Genomic DNA, 17,177 nt, shown 5'->3' with positions numbered 1-17,177 from the left:
ATTAATGAATTTATATATACATGTTCTACCGAATTGATAATGATTATTCGAAAAAACTCGTCATAAGTAAATAGAAGTTTTACAATTTCCAGCGGAATAGATTTTTTTCTAAGGTAATCTTAATTATTGTCAATTATACGCAATTTGTCTCATATCGTTAAAATACTATTATATATACGACAGATTTTCGTATATAATAAAATCGTTTAAATACCGCGATATGTTCTCTCAATATATGGTCGTCAATTAATCGATTCCGCGTGGAATTCGTTGCATGAGAAAAGCGATTTTTCGTATTAATGCGATTGAGCGCAAACCTGACGAGCAACGGGTCATCGTGAGTAGACATTCTGCATCGCATCTTTGCTCTTGCAGATTTACTCGACATGTTCGACTACAATTAATAGGAAATTTACTCGACAGTTTCGCATTGACTGTGACTGGATCTCTGTCGACACTTCATCACATGTGAATAGTCGCGGCTGTGTAACGGGCCTCGCCTCTTCGCCAGCTCCATTGACTCGGACGATACTGAAAGGTCAATTTCGTGATAGATAAGATCAGTAAACGCAAAATTAACATATGCGGTATTAAGGAACCAATAAAATTGATAAGTAAAAAATCCATATTTAATAGTCAATTAAAACGAAAAATGTGTAATTATCAATATTTCAATGATTATACAGTATATATGAAATTTGATAAATTAATAATCAATATTTAATAGGTAATTTTCAATAGGTTAACAGTAAAGAATTAATAGACGCAATAATAAATAATATTTTAAACAATAATGATAATACGAACAATAAAAGAATGAAAAGCATGGAAAAAAACGATAATTATACTCATTTACGTAATGCTACTATTATATAATTTAATGTTATAATTAAAAAAAATTCTTACCCTTATTAGCATTTGTCCCGATGCGCTGTGAGGATTACGATAAGCGTATACACCCCAACCCACGAGACCTACCACTAAAGCGACAACTGTGAGAATGCCGATTATCCCTGAAACGCTCATATTTACCTTATTCGAATCTAAAAAATAAACGAAATAAATTGCTTAATATGACAAATCTAATTATCTTGGATTTCAACAAAAAAAAATGAGGTTATTAGAGCAAATAATACAAAATTCGTTTGTTTCGATTTCGCGAATACATTGTTTCGATTAACGATTAAACGTGTTTTGTGCTAAAATATTGCAGAAATTATGCGAATTAATTTCAGTCGGTAAACATAACATTAAGAAATTGCATTTTTTGTATAAAATTTGAAGTCACTTATATCACGTACGAATCTACATATACAAGAGTTTGTCAAATTAATGACTCGATACCGCCGCAAACGATGAACAACTTACTAGGACTTTCCATAGTATTGCCAGACCGTTCTTGTTTCGTGCCCATCTCATTAGCGATCGACTCTTCTGGATGCACATGGCCATCATGATCATATTCATCACCCTTAGGGTGGTAGGTTGTAATTTGCGCTGGACAATTGTTTATCTCTTTGATGTTGTGAACGTCGCAACTCTTCGACAACCACTCCTGTCGCTGTCGGGACGTACCGGTGCTGCATTTGTTTAGCTCTGAGCACCACTTGCAATCGAAGTCTGGCACCTTTGTTAGGCAATCCGCGCAGTTGTCGGAATTGAGGCATGTAGGCAATGCTTTCAGGTAAATGACCGTGCAATTCATTATATCCTGCCGGTTGAAGTTGACACGATGGTACTCGTAAATAGTTTTCCGGCGTACGACTACAAAGCGAGATCAGCGAATTGAATTTTTCGGGTGTATATCTTTAGAGATATTTAATTTGTTAAAAAACGATAAACATAATTTGCGATATGTGTCTATTTAAATTTCCATTGCAAAAATAGTTTATATCTGGATTTTAAAATATATTATATCAATTTAAAGATACTCTCTCTTCGATATCTGTGTATAAATTAAATAATTAATAAATATAAATAACGTCTTGTGCACGACAATTTTACATGTTACATTGCAAATTTTTGGCTCTCATCAAGTGATAGACCATGCAAGTTTGTTATAATATGATATTATTTCTAAGAGTCAAATTAGACTGATTACGAGTTCAGTTAACACTATTCTCTATCGCACATAGAAGTTTTGTGCATCCAATATGTGCATGATCAATAGATAGTAATAAGATATTATTCCAATCGTCTAACGAATAAATGGGACAATTAGATAATAAACAAGAGAATACTCACAGAACACAGTTCGGTCCATTATGTAGGCATCACTGAGGCCCACTTTGACGGGATGCATCGTGTCTGCGATTTTTTCAACCAGGACCGGTATCACTAGGTAAACGAACACGATGTCCCCATTCTGATGCAAGGTCACTTGGAAAGTGAACGCGCCGGCTTTTGGCCTGTCCTGCAGCACTACCTTCTCCCATTCTACTGTAAACGCCGTACCTGTCGTACAAATCAAAAAGAGGATTTAACAATCTCGCGCTAAGAACCGTGCACGACTCCGACTATCGTTTTGTGCCGCGTTTCTTTACCACTGGTTGTATGATGAGGCGTGTAATTACGATCGGCAAATCGTTGCGCCGATTTATTCTTCCTCTCTCACCCTCCCCCCCTTCCGTAAAGGTTGCTGATCACTACTGACGCGACCGTTTTACGACATGATCAGTCCAACGAGGAGAAAGGATTTGAGAAGGCTATCAAATGTTTTGAAAAGCTTACGAAATTATGAAAGAATTCGCTCATCGTAATAGGATTTCTTTAAATTTTGGAACGCAGATTATTTGAAATATACTAGCCACGGCAAAAACACGCGAAGAATCTCTTAAATGACTCGACTGTAATGGGCTCTGATTGGCAATGATTAACTTTCGTTCAGAGAGAAATGTAAGAACGAACGTCCTTCAGGTAGCATGAAAATGCCATCCATTCGAGATTCCGATGACTCACCATTGTCAGCGTACTTGACGTAGCTGGCGTTCGACAGGCGGGTATCGAAATTTGCCATGAGCGGTGCAATGTACTGGGTGGCGGCCAGCCAACTATGGACGTAGTCGCCGGTGTATAGAAAACCGCCCGTAGCGATAGTGATATTGCGCACATTATAGCCGTAGAATGGAAAATCAAACTTCAGTTTAACGGTCTGCAACAGCATAGAAATCATAGCTTAATTCTGAAACTTACCTAGACTGTAGAGAGCAGGGATTAATGATTAACCGTTCTAGTGTTCCTTACGTATAAGTTTACGGAGAGAACGATTAAATGCTGAAGCATTTAAAAATTTAGGTAGATACATATAAAAAAATAATTTTATGAATCACCAAAATAGTCATGTAAGAAATTCAAGAACGATGAGCAATGCTGCAAAAAGTTAACATTTTAACAACCAACTTCTACATAATCATTTTGATAGTTTAAAAAAATTTATTTTTAGATCTGTGTATCTCTAGCTAAATTCTTAAATATTTTAGCAAAACTTTCTCCTTATTTTAAGTAATCTTTTGCTATAATAGGGATTGAATATTCTGAATGTACCATAATCTGCATTTATATCTAAATCGCTTTTTCCTTTGATTATATATAAGATTTTAGTAATGAGTACATTTTCATTTTTTACAATAATTGCTATAACACGAAATATAATGACAAGTGAGTCTCACCGCGGCGCGTCGATGACTCTGGCTAAGTAGATGATTGACCCTGAGATCCGGATGATTGTCCATGTCGACCCAATATTTTTTGCAGATATCGGCATCCACGATAAAAGTACTGTTATAATACTGATGCGAGTCGTACATCGTTTTAGTGATGTTGTTCTGTGTGAGTGTGGCGTTGGTCACATCGGAGAATTTGTTAAATGAAATATCGCTGTCGTCGGATTTCATAACATCTTCTGTTGTGTCCTTTAGAACCGCCGACGATTCCGGCTGCTGCTCCTTACTGGTACCGGTTATATTGCGATTTGTCAGAGTGCGATTTGTCCATATGTGTAGTGTCGTCTGTGAACAGGTTTTAAATGCATAATTGTTAAACAGTTGCGACTCTACGCAATTGGCAACTTTTCGCCTCACGCGTGAATCTAAACATAAAAATAACTGAATAGATCCATCACTGACACCTACCGTGTCGGTTGCAGGATTTGATGTCTGCGACGCCTTCTTTTTTAAATCCGGCTTGGAGCTAGAAATAGGATCAGATGGCCGAACAGTGGAAGTGGTGGTGGCGGTGGTGGCTTCGCTGGTCGAATAAACTGTGGAATACGTTACGTCGGCGGATGCATTGGTTGCGTTTGACGTCGGTTGTGTTGCCGTCGCTTGTTGCGGATGTTGCTGTTGCTGTGGTTGTTGTTGTTGTTGTTGTTGTTGCTGCTGCTTTGGTTGCTCTTGTTGCTGCTGTGGTTGCTGCTGTTGCTGTGGTTGCGGTTGTGCTGCTGGTTGATCCTTAGATTCTTCTTTCTCAGTCGTCACCACCGATTTTTCAGGTGTCGCTCGACGTACTCTCTCTATATCTTGATTATCGATCAATCTGATATTCGAAATGTAGTGATTGAACGACGACTTGCCATTCCACCCGGCATAACTGTAGTAAGAGTCGTCTGAAATAGAGGAGAAAGCGTATTCTAGTTATGACGTCGAAATCATGGAGAGTATTGAAAAGAAATATTTTCTAACGCTGGAATGCACAAACGTTACTATTTTTATTTTAATTCTTTCTCGTCTTTCCGAAAGAAATTAAAATAAAAAAATTATATTAACACATTTAATCTGAAATTCGCGGAATAAGTTCTAAATATAATTTCGAGAATTTAGAAAAAGAATAAATTTAGTGACATAAAGAAAGAAATAAGATGGATTATAAGCTTGCACTATTAAATTAAGAAAGATTGTCTTTAAAATTTTGACCTATACATTGTAGAATAAATTACTTCAATTTATTAAAGACTGATTTTAAAGTCTCTGCAAAATCGATCTTTAACGAATTGAAGTAATTTATTTCTATATAGGTCAAATTTGTAGAAACAATCTTTCTTAATTTAATAGTGCAAGCTTATAATCCATCTATTCGTATCTTAAGCGGAGGGAGATACGTTCTGTCTATCTATCGCAAGCTAGCGAAAGAACTCGTCTCAATTTATCCTTGAGCTATAGCGTTGCAATTACGATACTACGACTGATTATTGAATGATGACTAGGACCAATCTATGATACATACATATGACTGTATTGCATTCGTGCATTGTCTCCTGTTCACATCGATTCACTGAGAATGATTCCCTTCGAGGGGATCGAGTGTCCATTTAACGATGCGTCAACGTCAAGCCTATCGCCGGTGTCCGAGATCAGTGCTATGAAACGCGGATTAACCTCGATTTCTACGTTCGCGATAGCCGCGGCGCGATTAATGGACAGTTCGGAGGCAAAACTGGCACGGGACAAACTTTTCACAATTCATTCGTATTAAATTCGTTATCAGGATCTTTCGCTAGAACAAGCAATTTACTATCATGCGTGTATTTTCCAATCATGCTTTGTATGCCCTTTTAACATATTCTGCTTATTCCAATTACAATTTGTCGACAAAACGAGCCTCCTTAAATTATCTCATTATCGACAAAATACATATAGAATCCTAAATTATCTTTTTATATTACACAAATCATCATAATATTAAAATATCATCAAAATGATTGTATAAATGATTACAAAAAATAATTTTTTGATCATTACAATTCATTTTAACATTATCATAACATTTAACATTAATATGTTATTTTGACATTATCGTGACTTGTCATTGCTATATTTTATATAAAATTTTCTTTTTAAAACAATCAAAAAAATGAAGACATTTTATTTTATATTTTTATTTATTTTTTATAGAATTCTACCTTTTTGATTGTATTGTCTATTACGATTATAACTCACAATGCGAGACATATTTAAATTATTAAAGTTGCAAACAATTGTTTTAGTAGATAGATTTATAGTAATAAATTATAATCAATAAATTCCGCATCATAAAAGAACGCGTTTAGAATCGTCGGCGAAGAGGAACGGGAAGTTAGGCGGTACGATCGACCGGATAGAGCAATAATTGACGATCCGACAAATCGGAGCGAACGTATAAGCTTGACGTCAATGTAAAAGCGCAAACCAAAACCAATCAACTCAACAGCTTACTATCTTGGAAAGCTTTTTCTCTCATCGTTGCAAAACTGTTTCTCTTTAATAATTCTAAACCCTCTGATATCCTATTTTCCTTTTAGGAGATTTGAATTCTGTTCTATAATTTACCATCGCGATTCACATTTCAAAATAATTTTTATTCTAGATATTTTTCAATTACCAAACGTATTAAAAAAAAAAAAAACTGTTATTTTCGTAACTGAAGTTTGCGTGAAAAACCAGTTTGAATAGCAATACCTGCTTGTTTCACTGAATAAACAAAAATGAAAATAGAATAATTGTCAATTCATAAAATAGCTCTATTAAAAAACTTCAATCAAAGCGAGCTCAGAGAATAACTTTCACCGAACAGATCAATTCTCAGATACGTACGAGTTTCATTAACTGCGCACTATAGTGAATCGACTCGATTTCTTAGCAGTGGCGGCGAATTGTAAAAATGCTCCGCCGAATTATGCAGATCATAAACGCAAGTGAATCGAGCAACGTGTAAAGCCGTAATCACACTAGCGATTGCGCGATTGTGATTGACGATTGAGGAGTACTTCTCAACCAATCAGAGAAAAGCAATCGGTGAACTGCTTTGTTCTAATTGATTAAAAAATAATCCTCAATCGTCAATCACAATCGCTCAATCGCTAGTGTGATTACGGCTTAAAGCTACGTCGAATCGTGGAAAGGTTTCCTCGAATCCAAAGCGAGATTGGCGCAAATGCGTTTCCTACCCAGGCGAATCGCTAAGTTACGTTGCACATCGCGAATTTTCGCGTTTTCATGCATATATTACGTCATTGCGATTTGATGCGGTTATGACAGCTGCTATTCGCAAAGTAGCCGTAATCGTTCTAATTGTATAATCGCTATCTCAGAAACATAATTCATGAATCGCAATGTAAATTTATGAGGCTCGCGCGACCGACTTGCATCTTTTGCAGGATTGATATATTCATAACCCTGACCGTTTCAGGGTGATATCAATAATACAAATATACGAGTGGCATGCATGGATGTGTAGGACTTTCGCGTAAATATAATATGCATGTAGAAAGGTACTCCTAAACAAGTTAAATTGAACAGAAGCGGAAAGCGAAGCAATCGAGTGCTCAAAACGCTTACGTATTTGCGCCTCCCACGTTTATTGCTTTAACATTATGTGCTGCAATTATTGAGAGATTGCGGGTCACGAAGAGAATTGCGAGATACGCCACGAGTTACGACACGCGCTAGAAATATTTGTCTTATTCCATATAACGTTCAATTTCGCTCGTTTCACGCGAATATGTTTTCCGTTCTTTTGTTCGCGGTGCATTTTCATGCCGACGATATATTCCGCGTAAAGGCAAGATACAGCGTGTCAGACGCGCGCGGCCTTGGACGAAAACGTGCAGTAGTGAATATTAAAATTAAAATAGCACTATCGGCGAATGTCAATACAGAGTTACTTTACGCTACGCATTTTAGACAGCATGGTTGAAAAATCATTTCTTACATCAGTTATACCATAACGACAACGAGTAAAGAGAACGTCTTTCATTCGCTACAGACGTGTAAAATTCGATCGTAAAGCTTAAAGTCGAAACTTGGCATTAATTAGCTAAAAGTGATGATATTGTACAAGAAATACAAGCGACGCGACAACGACGGTCAGCATAGCCAAGTTAATATACATCGTAGTGCAGTGCACTGTGTATTTCACGCGATGTAAGCGCAAATAGCTATATGTGATACTCATTAGACGTCCGTCGTATGAGAGATATTAAAAGATAATTTTGTGTATATTTATCCATTGTTGATTAAAACGCATATCAGTCTCGCCAAGGTAACTCGAGAACGCCTTGGCGTGGCGCGGCGCGGCGCGGCGTCTCGATGCCTCCGCATGTACGCGCGACATATTTTTAGACGACACAAGTAAAAGAATGCTCCCACGTTGCAATTTTTTTACGCCTTAAATAAGCGAATAGATGACGTGTCTCTTGGAATTATTTAGCGATGTGAATGAAAAAATCGAGATAAAGTCAACAATGGATAAGAAAAGCCAGTAGGAAAACCTGTAGAATAAATAAATGAACCTGATGAAAAAATAAATATTTTTCCACAAAAGACTATTCTATAATACCTTACGGAATCCATCCACTTAATTAAAAGTGCTCTTCTAATTAGTTTGGTGCAAAATTGTGCGACAGACATGGTAACAGTCCAAAGGTAACAGTCGTCGTAAAATGATTAAAAACGATGACAATTTTACTTCTATCGTGGGGAAATATCGCAGTATCATATTTATCCGTCGGTTTCTACCGTCACATTAACCTGATTATTTTAATTATCATCGCATAAACGTACTTATACGTGCCACTATACTGACACTTTAACTGACCTTATAAATCTCCCTTCTTTATCACATTTCTCAATGGAAGAGAAGAAAATTAATTATAGATGATTAAAAGCAAAATAAAAAAGTTTGTGTGTGTGAGAGAGAGAGAGAGAGAGAGATAGAGAGAAAATTTACTCGTGTGATATCATATACATACAATTGTAATGAAGAATTTGAAGCAGCTTTAGAGAATTCTTAGCTTACAAATGGAGGTAAATAAACATAAATAATGGTCAATGTTTTTCCCATGAAACTGCTTGACGATTCTATGAACTGCAGATATAATGAATTGCAGATTGAACGAATTACTGAATATGGAAGATGGCGGCTTTCATTAGATCAAACAGATTCACGTATATAACAAAAATAACCCTTCTCTCTAAAGAATTCATTCACAATTTCGCGGGCAAGCATACATTCATGTCCTTGTTCTAAATCTTTTTAAGGAGATTCGACGATGAGACCTTGGATTTATTCACGACGATTAACCGATTTTAACGCAACCGGGAATAAGTCATCCGACATTCACAGAGCTTATCGATTTTAATTTTAAAAGCAATTGACACACAAAAAAATAAACTGCTGAAAGTTACATTGCCCTCCGGAAAATAAAATATAATACATGAATTCTTTTAAATATTTAATTCTGTGCAAAACGTAATAATGATCCATATTAAAATTTCCTCATTTAATATGTTCTTTTTAAGCGTCTGCATGCATATACGTATAAATAATCGAATATTTTAATGGAGCTAGGATATCGCGATATTATAACATAAAAATCCTACCAACTTATCTTATTTGCATTGATCATTTCTCATGGCACACTTTGTTTACTGAGCCGGTAATAGGATGTGCGTGAAAGGTTTTTCATGTACGTTCCATAATAGGACGTGCCATTAATCCCATTACGATCATACCTTTTCCGCTTCCTTTCACATTTTATTGCAATCCGCGATATCAGGACGGAAACGACATTACAATCAATGTCAATGTTACGCATATTGCCATCAAGCCACCCACATCCGAGGACATTCCTTTCTTCCTTCCTTTCCGAACGAAATATATGGACCGCTAATGAAATTCGCGATTTAACGGAAGAAAAAAATTAGACAGAGAAGAGAAAGAAACGACAGGATTATGAAATTATTGAATTAATATACACAAATGTCGATGACGAAATGTTTTTATGATATCTATATCAAAACAACGTTTTCATCGATGACTCCATCGATGACTTGCGTCATGTTGTAATTTGTTGCAAAAAAAATTGCGGTTCAAATGCCAGATAGCGAAAAACACCGCGAAAGATAAAAGCGCACATTTCCCAATCTTTCCGGCCATGTTTCCGGTAAAAAATACCAAAGAAATTGATAAATAATGCAAATCACACTATAAATGCTCATAAGACATTTTAGGCTTTTACTCTCTAAACTTTTAGAGTAAATCTAATTCTGAAGACTGAAATCTCACTTTTAAAGATTGAAAATTAAGCCAAAAAACTGATTCAATTTTCACTCTTTAGAATGGAATTCTATTCCAAAGAATTCAGAGAGTAGGCGATCTGTACACAGAAAGAACGATTTTGCTGAAGTATCTAAAAAAGCTAAATAATAAAATTAAAAATAATTTTGTTGGACCATCAAATTACATAGGAATCTGAAGCATCATAAGTAATGCAGTAAAAAGTTTTGATATTCTAACAATCAGCTTGAGCGTTATACATAATTATTTTTGATAACAAAATTATTTTTATATCTATATAAATTTTTAAATATTTCAGCAAATTCGTCCTTCCAATATGGCTACATATATATTCAATATTATTTTTCAATATTTCTTTAAATTTTACTTATTATAGTATGTATATTAATATCCAAAATATATTATTATACGGTTTACATGACATTTTATGTGAAATATCTATCGAGATAAGTAAAACAAAACATAATACATTGCCGCTGTGGAACAATTCATCAAAGTGATAAAGCTAGGGATGCAATTCTTGCAGATAATGGACAACCTATCTCTGCAAACTGCATGTATCCGAGATAAATTACAATCAATCACGTCAGCATCAGGGTGTACGTAGACCCACTGACAAGATAACAGGCGAGAATAAGACTGAAGTGATTCGTAGCTCTTAATGATCTGATACGCCAATAATTGCTCATTATACTTACTTAGCTATGACTTATTATTAGTTTGTCTATACGAGTGCACTGATTAGTCTCGCAATGTTTAATCTCTCGTTATTTCATATCTCTTCAGAGCTCTATAGTTTATTTCTTTATTACTCTGCTAAATTATTTAAATTTCTCATGATTTACATTGTTATACATATTATAGGAGGAATTTTGTTATTGTAGATAAATTGTCAATGCTAAAATAAGTGTAAGACCATATAACCAAAAAACATCAAGGGTGCATTTTTAAATTATGTCATAGAATAATTTTTCGAGTTAACGAGATCAGCAATTATAAAAATTTGATACTATTTTATTGTGTCTATCTATCTAATAATATCTAATAATATCTAATATAATTTAATTTATATGACGATATTTAATTTAAATAATCTTATATCTACATGAGACTAGCTCATACGTGCTAGTCTTATAGCTAGAGCTAGCATTTACGCGAGGTGAACCCAAAATAGTGCTCGATGCAATTTAACTCAAGAGAAAAGTTGTCCTAGATAAGACATGCATTTTTGTGGTGAAAAATCAAATGAACAAAGAATGCACAGACGAAACCACAGCTATGCAAATATACCGCGGTGCATCTGTGGGTGCTCGCTCAAGATAAGGCGTCTCTTCTTGTCTTTCTTTCTCTCTTCTTCAGCAAACAAGCAAATGCAAGTTGACTTTAAAGCCTGATAGCTGCGATAACGAGTCAAGTGGCTGAAAAGGTTTCGAGAGAACGCTATTACGTTAGAGAGGGCGCGAATTGCGACGCCCGAAGTAATTTAGCTCTTTACAAAATTAAAATAGAAAAGTCGAAAAAATATTTCAACAGAGATATTTTAAAAGTAAAAATTTTATAAAAAAAATATCAATAAAAGAATTCATATTTTTTGCGATTTTTATATAAATAAAATTTTAATTAAAAGGTGCAAACACCAAAAATATTTTTAAAAATTTTGGAGCAAATTAAAAAAAATAATGTTTGTATTGTAACATGTGTGTGTGTGTGTGTGTGTGTGTGTGTGTGTGTGTGTGAAAATAATCTCAGATTTTATAAGTATTTCAAGCACAAGAATGAAAAATAATCATCTGTGATATTCTAACTTTGTTTATCTAATCGATTGCTGAAGAATAACATACATTCATATTTTGTTATCAAAGATAACGTCGAGATTCTATATTTATTAAAATTGTTAGTCATTCTATTCTAATCTATAAGAATGATAAGATTACCTATTACTGTACGAATCGATGTTCTGAATATTGAGGTAGGAAGATATTCGAAGACAGTACGAAGATAAAACGAGTCGGCCGCAAAATGCGTCATTTGCCGCCATTTGCTTTCGCCAATGCCAAATACGAGCGAGCCCGCATACATTATGATGATCACGAAGACGGTGTTAACACATAGAAGACGAAGCATATCAACGACTCGATTGAGAAACCCAAACAAAACGTCCAACTTCCAGACGTTGCCTTTAATAAGCAGAAAATACTTGCTACAGAAGCAAAAAAATACTCGTGCATCCATTGCGAGAATAACTTTATCGCGAATCATACTCCTCGTATAATCTTACTTTTATTGAACATCTAATTACACTCTCGTATCACGCTGTTATCGAAGAAACAATATTAATAATGAACAGGTTGTTATTCTCTTATAATATCAGTGCTGTGTAATTTGTATTATGTTCAATTATAATATCATTTTCGATTTCATAAATCGTACAAGATACTCGGATAAAATATTGGATATCAAGACTTTGATTATTATAAATTTCGAATCAAGTATTGATAGATTATACCTTGATCGATACCATTTTTTGGTTTCTTGTAAATATCCGTTTTTATTGTTAAACATTAGTATTAAATTGTGAAAAATTTTAGGCAAACTCAAGAGAGATTCTAATACGCACACATGTATACATGACGAATAGAGATTTTTAAAACTATATTCCCTTTTCTTTAGAGTTTAAGTAATTCAACAAATTCTTAGTAAAGCACGAACATCCTCTCGTTCAAAATGTAGAATACAGTCAAAGAAACCAGTTTTTAAAACGTGACTCACGAATGTCCCCTGTATCATAGGAGAAACCCCATAAAAATAGCTCGGCCAGAACCCGTTCTGGCATCGACGATTCGCGACGCGAGAAAATGCACAGGTTATTTTAAGTTACGTCGCAGTTTCTAGACGCAGTAGCAAATAAGAATATACAGGGTGTCCTAGATTCCACGTGACTAACGGGCTAGTTCGACCGATTTGGAACTTGAATTCTTACGTCATCAAAATAACGGAAACATTATGATTTCGAATTAATAAATGTAAATACTCCATATTCATGATGTTAAAACTGAAATTATCTCCATGTTGTCAATATTCAAATCTGGTATCATTAATTCTGTCAGATAAAGAAAATCAAAATACGACAAAAATATTAAGTTGTTGCAGAAAATTATATTTCTCACATTCGTTAAATAAAATTTAAAGTTTTTATACACACATATATATATATATAATAATCAGAGCAAGAGATTGTCATTACTAATTTCAATATATTTCTTCTTTTATCTATAAAAAAAAACTTTTGAACTCTCTCAAGGAATTTCGATTTTATATTATATTTATTCTTTTTTTATTTAATATAAAATATCATTTTAAAAACATTTAAAAGAATTACTATTGCATTAATTTAATATCTACCTAATTGTCATATATGCAATTTAAAATAATTCCATTCGTTGTACATAAAATGTTATATATAAATACTTATTACCATACTTTCTTTTATTAAAACATTTAAAAGAATTACTATTGCATTAATTTAATATCTACCTGTAATTGTCATATATGCAATTTAAAATAATTCTATTCGTTGTATGTACATAAAACGTTATACTTAATACTTATTATCATACTTTCTTTTATTTCGAAATTTTTATGATTCGTCACGTGTTTATGATGAAAATATACACGAATGATTTCGTATAGACAAGTATATCCGCAACACGTAATCGTCGTTTGTAACGGCAACTATACTATTTTTACGCTAGCAGTTATGTTGGTGATACGGATAAGACACAAGAGGTTGCGTAAACTCTATCATCCGGAAGTAACATGATAGACGCTAACATATCCTGCCTATATTAACGCACGTTCTCTCTCTCTCTCTCTCTCTCTCTCGCTCCCTCCTTGCTACAAATACTTCTTAATTAATATTCACCTGACTATCTCTAATCCTTTTACAATAAAAATTAATTTCATTATATTGTAATAATATATTCTTTATTAATTAAAGTAAAAATTTCTATTGTAATAAAATATAATATTCAATAATAATCTATATAAAGTGTTATAAATTGTTTTCTCGGAAATTTTTATAAATAACAATAAGATCATATGTTTTAAATTTAAATCTATTACAATTTTACGAAATTAAGAAATGAACAATATTACTACCAGAGAATTCTTTCTTTTTCTAAATGGAAACATAAATTTTTATTCCCTCTTCTTCCTTTATCTTTCAATATCTCGTTATAATATCGCAACTTCCGCTACTATAATTAAATCGTATCCGTCGTATCTCGAATCATATCGACGGGAGGGATCGTTAAACCGTATACACAATGTAACAGTATCGCCGCGCCGTGAGTGATATTATCATTCCCATTTCCTTTTTCCCCCTGCCTACTTTTAGAATCTCGAGAAAATTCTACGCAATTTAACGCTCTGCATTGAACGACGATCGAAGAAAAATCTCACCTCAGTTCCGAGTATCGTCAATATTGTCAAGGAAAGAAAAACGTTCGACGCGTAGCGAATATCTTTTACATCACATTTCTAGTTCAAGTAACATGGAAAATACATAGTTATATCAATAGTCCTTGAAATTAATACGTTAAAATACTTTATTTGATGAAAAGTACGTTTTTCAAATTTTAGAAATATTTAGATAACATTGTTAAATTTAGTAGAAAAAATTTGGAATTGATTGCTTTCTGAACTGTGGATCATATCGTTTCTTATTTATACGATGTAGAACAAAGGTTTACAATGGCAGTCGGAAATATAACAGTTTAATGATACGTGAGAAATTCTCACAATCACCCATCCACGCTTCACTGCAAACGTAAACGCGATGCCGAGGATATTTCTTCCTGTCTTGCGTGATGCTCTGCCATCCATCGATGGCTACAAACCGGTAATCTTGAAACCATCAGCGAATCGAAAATCGGTCATTTCCTCACGAAGCAAACTCGAAATTATTAGTATCATCGTTATTAACGCAAATACATGTAATATTCTGTTATAATTTATATTGCTGCGATATTAATTTGATATACTATAATAATAATAAACTTGATTTGATAACCGATAAATGTATTATATTTAGAAAGATGTCCGATTAATAATTAAATTTTTTTTCAAATTTTTTATAATTTAAATATAACTGGTATTAAAGTTTCGTCTTGCGCTTTTAAAAAGTTCGGTGAAGAAACGAGTCTCATTTCATTGTGTAATTGAAATGTGATGATTCTTTGACACGCTTGATTACACCTACAATACATTGCGAGCATTTATTAAACGCATCCGCGGTGGTGATATATAATTGAAGAGTCGTTAAAAAGAATCAAAACTCGACACGGTCATTGGATCTGCCAATGGCACACGCATTTCGAACGCATAACGAACGTGTCATAACTTACAATGCCACTAACTATTACGACCAGTGCGGTCATGTGTAGGATGCGATAACTCCTCGTAACGATAATACGTATGTGGATTATGTTAACGAGACTATAGCCTGTATTCGAATATCTTTGAGAAAGTGTAATTCACTGTAATCAAAAAAAGTTCTAAATTAACAACACCACTTTTATTAATCAAAATTTTATAAAATAATTCATATATTATATATATAAACGGTATTTTATATATATTGTCTTAATGATACATATTAAAAATTCATATAAACAAATAAATGAATATAACAAGAAGAAATCAGTAATAATAATCAGCTTTTGTACTATTATAAAATTTTTAATTAAGAACTTAAAAAGAAATATAATGCATACATGCAAGCGTAAAATTGCACTTTACACTCAAAATTTAGCGTATTATTTGTGTGGAAATATACATCTAATTGTAAGAAATCAAATTATTGAATAAAACATCAAATATGCTGCAAAAGCGACTTTGCCCAACTATTACATATCCATATATAAGTATGCATCAAAGAACATAAGGTGCGTTCTGAATTACGCACAAAACGCATAATGCAGCATTTGTCCTTAAGTTGTTCATTAAAGAATAAAAAAGGATAAATGATACCTCATGCACTTCATACCGTAATTCGGAACGCACCCATAGATGATAGCTTCGAATTCAATGAATTGAAAGCAATGAATTCATTATCAGTAATCGACGGAGAGCGGTAAATTTTGCAATTGCGAATGACATTAAAGGTCGGCTTACCAACTTCGATTAAGCTGATCGGTCGATTAAATTTCGTTATGATCAACTATAATATAGGACTAAAAATATAACCTGATTTTCTGGCAGCTGTGAAAAACGATGTGATAATAACAGGAACTTATTAATCACAAATTTCTCAATCGCGCGAAAACGCCATACGAGTCGAGCACGTGAGTACTCGGCGCCCCGTCAGAAAAGGATGATTTCAAATTTTGCAGTTGACAATATTTAATTAGCCGATTAAGTGAATCGAAGTTGATATGAGACCGTGTCTAAGATTATAAAGAATGAATAAAAACAAAAAAAATCACTTCATAGTCTAACCACTTATTTTGCTCCTTCCCCTTTAATTTCCACACCCATGAGCAAACCAAGCCGGGCCTGTATACAGAGTGTTCAACAAAAACCATTTAGCATTTATATTATAGATAGTACGCACTAAACTGAGTAAAAGAAACTTTAATGAACATAGATCAAAAACTCAAAACCGTTTCTAAGATATAAACATATTTGTATGTCAGCATCATGAATGGCTTACTGACTTCTACGTATCATATGTGATATTTACCTTAGTGTTTGTAAACTGCATTTTGGTATGTTCTCATTCATTTTCCATACATACTTTACAGTAGAAGATTTTAGCGGCAATCAGTTAGTTATCATCAACCGATGATTAAAGGTCTACAATATTGGGTTGGGGAAAAGTCCTTTTTTTTTTACATATATATATATAAAAGGACCCTTCCTCAACCATTTGTTGCGAAATTTTCGTTGCAATTTTGTATCATTCAATACGATTCGTAAAATTTCAGCTTTACGAATCTGTTTTTTAAATTGCGATGTGATGATTGTTAACAGAGTTATTATGAGCAATCAAAATCAGAATACTCTCTTAACTCGCGAATAATTCAGAAACAAAAAATCGTAGGAACATTAAAAAAAAAAACGATTTT

The 17,177-nt window shown here is 33.7% G+C and overlaps 1 protein-coding gene across 1 annotated transcript in view; it reads right to left on the bottom strand.

Annotated features, from left to right (window-relative positions):
• Positions 1-394: 394 nt before the first annotated feature.
• Positions 395-17,177, bottom strand: part of l(1)G0289 (plexin domain containing lethal (1) G0289) — a 36,147-nt gene continuing 19,364 nt past the window's right edge. Inside the window, exons 2-8 of the mRNA XM_018541395.1 lie at positions 4,131-4,603; positions 3,669-4,007; positions 2,959-3,151; positions 2,245-2,454; positions 1,369-1,764; positions 907-1,043; positions 395-531 (exon numbers count right to left, since the gene is read on the bottom strand). Coding sequence (XP_018396897.1) covers positions 463-531; positions 907-1,043; positions 1,369-1,764; positions 2,245-2,454; positions 2,959-3,151; positions 3,669-4,007; positions 4,131-4,603 — 1,817 coding nt within the window. The 3' untranslated portion in view covers positions 395-462. The remainder of the gene's footprint in view (positions 532-906; positions 1,044-1,368; positions 1,765-2,244; positions 2,455-2,958; positions 3,152-3,668; positions 4,008-4,130; positions 4,604-17,177) is intronic.

This window comes from Cyphomyrmex costatus, unplaced genomic scaffold (assembly GCF_001594065.2).
Source record: "Cyphomyrmex costatus isolate MS0001 unplaced genomic scaffold, Ccosl1.0 scaffold283, whole genome shotgun sequence".
NCBI classification, from domain to species: Eukaryota; Metazoa; Arthropoda; class Insecta; order Hymenoptera; family Formicidae; genus Cyphomyrmex; species Cyphomyrmex costatus.
Note: the sequence above shows the minus strand (reverse complement) of the source record. Positions and strands in the feature narration are given on the sequence as shown.